The sequence below is a fragment of the Syngnathus acus genome, chromosome 14 (genome assembly GCF_901709675.1).
Source record: "Syngnathus acus chromosome 14, fSynAcu1.2, whole genome shotgun sequence".
In the NCBI taxonomy this organism is placed as follows: Eukaryota; Metazoa; Chordata; class Actinopteri; order Syngnathiformes; family Syngnathidae; genus Syngnathus; species Syngnathus acus.
The window spans coordinates 7288342-7294061 of NC_051099.1; the positions used below are offsets into that span (position 1 = coordinate 7288342).

Below are 5720 nucleotides of genomic sequence, written 5' to 3' on the forward strand. Positions count from 1 at the left end.
ATCGCCCGAATAAATCCGCAACGCGGCTTTCCAATCGGCCATTTCGTCGGTTCAGGCCAAGCCGTAAAGGGCAACGGGGAAATCCGCAACATACTGGTTATCTGAAAGGCACATCAAGAACATCGCACCATGAATGAGACAGCTATCTCTTTTGCCAAGGACTTCTTGGCCGGTGGCATCTCCGCCGCCATCTCCAAAACAGCCGTCGCACCTATTGAAAGAGTGAAGCTTCTCCTTCAGGTAAAAACGGCTTCCGGAAAAATGCTGCTTTTTTATGCTAGCTCGTTAGCTTCTTAGCTTGCGCCAATTTGCTCAATGCTGCAGAGAGCGTTTCTCGCTGCTATACGGTTGACAACTCAGAGTTTGTCTCCAGTAAACCACTCTACTGCTGATGTGATTTGTTTTAAATGTCTGAATGGCGTGATTTGTGGTTAAAGGATGTAAGGTCATCACGGGATTGGGAATGACCTACACGAGCCGGCGGCTAATGCTAGCTCCCCTCCACGTTAACCTTAGCCGGCGTTGCTAACAAAGGACAAACAGTCTATTCGGGACATAATGTACTAATGTCACAACGAATACAACGAAATGTAAATTCACCACGTTTAGTTTATCTGTGTGTTGGTATGACATTTTGAACGTTTTTAGTCTGTATGCTCATGCGGAAGACTGCTTGCGAAATGGCTGTTAGTTCTCTGTTTAATACTCTTTCGACCAGGACAAGTTTTGCATTATTTTATTTACGTATTTTTTTACTAATCACAAACCACCAACAGCCATTTGTTCGCTTATTTAAATATAGACTCATACCGTTTTAGCCTTTTAGTACTCTAAATTCAAGTCCTTGCCAGCTTAGTTGGCCTTTGGGCTGATAGTAATTATTTGAAAGATGTTAAAAATTGAGATTTAATAGGTATCAAGGTCATAACCTTGTCATTTCAAGTGCTTCTCGCTTAATTGGCTTTACTGTTACATAACTGATGTCTTTCGCTTTCCCTCTATCCTCATTCCAGGTGCAACATGCCAGCAAGCAGATCACAGCAGATATGCAGTATAAGGGAATTATGGACTGCATCGTCCGTATCCCCAAGGAGCAGGGCTTCCTTTCCTTCTGGAGAGGTAACCTTGCCAATGTCATCAGGTATTTCCCCACCCAGGCCCTCAACTTTGCCTTCAAGGACAAGTACAAGAAGATCTTCCTGGATGGCGTAGACAAGCGCGCCCAATTCTGGAGGTATTTTGCCGGCAACCTGGCGTCGGGCGGCGCTGCCGGAGCCACCTCCCTGTGCTTCGTGTACCCCCTCGACTTCGCCCGTACCCGTCTGGCCGCTGATGTCGGAAAGGCCGGCGCTGCGAGAGAGTTCAATGGTCTGGGCGACTGCCTGGTCAAGATCTCCAAGTCCGACGGTATTCGTGGCTTGTATCAGGGCTTCAACGTGTCCGTGCAGGGTATCATCATCTACAGGGCCGCCTACTTTGGCATCTATGACACCGCTAAGGGTAAGTGTGACCTTTTTTGGAGTCATTTATCATTTTCTGTTAAACCAAAGGCTCTGTGACTTACACATGGTGTGTTGTTCACAGGCATGTTGCCTGACCCCAAGAACACTCACATCTTGGTGAGCTGGATGATTGCCCAGAGTGTGACAGCCGTCGCCGGCCTGACCTCCTACCCCTTTGACACTGTCCGTAGACGCATGATGATGCAGTCTGGACGCAAAGGAGGTGAGTTAATTAACATTCAGTGGGTCTGGAGTAGATCATCCCTGGTCTGACTTTAACGTGTACTTCCTTCTACCCACTCAGCTGACATCATGTACACCGGCACTATCGACTGCTGGCGTAAGATCGCTCGCGATGAGGGCGGCAAGGCCTTCTTCAAGGGTGCGTGGTCCAACGTGCTGCGAGGCATGGGCGGCGCCTTCGTGCTGGTGTTGTACGATGAGCTGAAGAAGGTCATCTAAAAAAATGTCATGTTGTCACCTCACTGTCCAATTTGGCTAAATGTAATAACTTTCCATTTCTTATGGACTCAGCATTCTGCCTTATTTATGGGAACAAAACTATAGTGTCCTCTCCACTTAGCTGTGGGTAATGGCTGTAAGTTGTGCATCTTGATTTTAAACGTTCCGCACCATCCTCTTTACCAGTGTCATTCCGCATCAAGTATGGTACCTCCTGTCATTCACTAGGTTTGTATGGTCCCAAATTGAATAAATCCATTCTGGGGAACAAACTACACAAATGATGTTCACTTTCTTCCTCCACTGTTGTAGCATGAGTACACTGGATCATGAAAAAGTGGATTACACCCAACTGCTATATTTACGCGTGCTTATCTCCCCTTGAGCCTTCCCTTAAGTGGTCACTGCTAGGCTTACTGCTAGATACGGTACAGTAGAACCTTGTAACTTATTTCTTTATTTTGAAACTGTTCAACAAAAACACGGTTGTAAGCAGGCAAGATTTATTCTAGCTTTTTGTTTTGGCGGAAACTTCACAAAAATCAGCAGTGTCAATTTGGTTAACTGTAGGTTCCACCAGTAAATGATTTACCTTATTTTACATTTCAATGGTTTATTGGAACATTAAAGTCAAGTTTCTCATACAAATCTGTGTATTTTCTTTTGGTTGGCATCGATAGCTTTAACTAGTTATTGAAATGCATGCTGACTGAGTAATGTGAAGACTTCTTGATTGTTGCTGTGAAGGAAACGAATGCATTAAACAGTCGTGAAACATTTTTGAAATCAGTGCGTTCCCGGAACCTAACGTTAGAGGGCGACAAAGCACAACATATGAGCCCTTGACGTTCCGAAATAACTCTTAATGCATTAAACATTTGTGAAAAGTTTCTGAAATTAGATGCCTCCCCGGAACGTAACACTAGAGGGCGACAAAGTACAACAAATAAGACTGACGTTCCAAAATAGGAATTGCTAATGCACTAAACATTCGTGAAACGTTTCTGAAATTGAATGCGTTCTCGGAACAGAACACTTGGGGGCGACAAAGCGCAAGAAATGAGCCTTTCGCAATCGTTTAATGCAGAGGAGCAAAGACAAACATCTTTGTCAAACAAACATCTCCTCGGAGGACTGAGCACTGACTTGGAAAAGATCGGAGTCCACACCTCAACCGTCTGCCCATTGTGGGCCGCTACATCTCAGCTCTGGACAAAATGTTTCATCCGGAGTAGTGATGAGCATTCCAGTTCTTTTAAGTGAACCAAATCTTTAGAATCAGTTCACTCAAAAGATTCGTTCAAACGAATCGTTCAACAAATCGCTGTGACCTTTGACCATGATATTTCCCTAATAAAGTGGCCTGTTATAAGGTACACTTGAAAATGGCGGTGTACCTAATGGAGTGTCCGTGTGATTCCCTCGTTAAGTGCACCTGCGTGAAAAGTTTTAGCTCCTTTCACGTTCTGCAGGAGCTAAAACTTTTCACGTAGGTGTGTTTAACGAGGGTCACTTGGAAAACATGTTGGAACGCAGCCCCTCAAGGACTGGAGGTCGACACCCCTGGTTTAAGTGAAAAGTGCCACAACCGCCCGCCCTCACCCCCACTTTCTGATTGGCTATTTGATCTGTGACGTCACTTGGACACTCCATTAGGTACACCGCCATTTTCAAGTGTACCTAATAACAGGCCACTTTATTAGGGAAATAGCATGGTCAAAGGTCACAGGTGTCAAGCTCTAGTCCTCGGGCTGCATTCCTAACATGTTTTCCAAGATTCCCTCGTTAAGTGCACCTGCGTGAAAGGTTTTAGCTCCTGCAGAACGTGAAAATGACCAAAATCTTTTCACGCAGGTGTGTTTAACGAGGGTAACTTGGAAAACATATTGGAACGCGGCCCCGAGGACTACAGCTTGACACCTGTGACCTGTGACCATGATATTTCCCTAATAAAGTGGCCTGTTATTAGGTACACTTGAAAATGGCGGTGTACCTAATGGAGTGTCCGTGTGATTCCCTCGTTAAGTGCACCTGCGTGAAAAGTTTTAGCTCCTTTCACGTTCTGCAGGAGCTAAAACTTTTCACGCAGGTGTGTTTAACGAGGGTAACTTGGAAAACATATTGGAACGCGGCCCCGAGGACTAGAGCTTGACACCTGTGACCTTTGACCATGATATTTCCCTAATAAAGTGGCCTGTTATTAGGTACACTTGAAAATGGCGGTGTACCTAATGGAGTGTCCTTGTGATTCCCTCGTTAAGTGCACCTGCGTGAAAAGTTTTAGCTCCTTTCACGTTCTGCAGGAGCTAAAACTTTTCACGCAGGTGTGTTTAACGAGGGTAACTTGGAAAACATATTGGAACGCGGCCCCGAGGACTAGAGCTTGACACCTGTGACCTTTGACCATGATATTTCCCTAATAAAGTGGCCTGTTATTAGGTACACTTGAAAATGGCGGTGTACCTAATGGAGTGTCCGTGTGATTCCCTCGTTAAGTGCACCTGCGTGAAAAGTTTTAGCTCCTGCAGAACGTGAAAATGACCAAAATCTTTTCACGCAGGTGTGTTTAACGAGGGTAACTTGGAAAACATATTGGAACGCGGCCCCGAGGACTAGAGCTTGACACCTGTGACCTTTGACCATGATATTTCCCTAATAAAGTGGCCTGTTATTAGGTACACTTGAAAATGGCGGTGTACCTAATGGAGTGTCCTTGTGATTCCCTCGTTAAGTGCACCTGCGTGAAAAGTTTTAGCTCCTGCAGAACGTGAAAATGACCAAAATCTTTTCACGCAGGTGCGTTTAACGAGGGTCACTTGGAAAACATGTTGGAACGCGGCCCCGAGGACTAGAGCTTGACACCTGTGACCTTTGACCATGATATTTCCCTAATAAAGTGGCCTGTTATAAGGTACACTTGAAAATGGCGGTGTACCTAATGGAGTGTCCGTGTGATTCCCTCGTTAAGTGCACCTGCGTGAAAAGTTTTAGCTCCTTTCACGTTCTGCAGGAGCTAAAACTTTTCACGCAGGTGTGTTTAACGAGGGTCACTTGGAAAACATGTTGGAACGCAGCCCCTCGAGGACTGGAGGTCGACACCCCTGGTTTAAGGGAAAAGTGCCACACCGCCCGCCCTCACCCCCACTTTCTGATTGACTATTTGATCTGTGACGTCACTTGGACACTCCATTAGGTACACCGCCATTTTCAAGTGTACCTAATAACAGGCCAGTTCATTAGGGAAAAATCATGGCCAAAGCTTAACTGAAAGTGAAAAGTGCCACACCCGCCCTCACCCCCACTTTCTGATTGGCTGTTTGATCTGTGACGTCATACAGACACTCCTTTAGGTACGCCGCCATTTTCAGGTGTACCTAATAACAGGCCACTTCATTAGGGAAACATCATGGCCAAAGCTGAACTGAAAGTGAAAAGTGCCACACCCGCCCTCACCCCCACCTCCTGATTGGCTGGTTGATCTGTGACGTCACACGGTCACTCCATTAGGTACACCACCATTACCTAATAACTTTATGCATTTTTTTGTACGTGTCAAGAATGTGTATTTGACTACTTGCTCTTTATTTTGGGGGACACCAACACATATTACACAACGTAAAACACATACATATTGTCATATAAAGCAGTTAACCAAATGTCAGATTTTTGTTTTCATGCCCAAAAAAATAAAAACATGGAATAAAACACCAGACAAGTTTTAACAGGTTTTAATTTTTATTAAAATAATAATAATAA

At 45.0% G+C, this 5720-nt stretch overlaps 1 protein-coding gene across 1 annotated transcript; it reads left to right on the forward strand.

Annotated features, from left to right (window-relative positions):
* si:dkey-251i10.1 (uncharacterized protein LOC100038774 homolog) lies at nt 1-2612 on the forward strand. The gene is made up of 4 exons (XM_037270434.1): nt 1-240; nt 1014-1500; nt 1585-1725; nt 1807-2612. Exons 1-4 carry the CDS (start codon nt 130-132, stop codon nt 1962-1964), a joined length of 897 nt encoding a protein of 298 aa, XP_037126329.1. The 5' UTR covers nt 1-129; the 3' UTR covers nt 1965-2612.
* Nucleotides 2613-5720: the final 3108 nt, after the last annotated feature.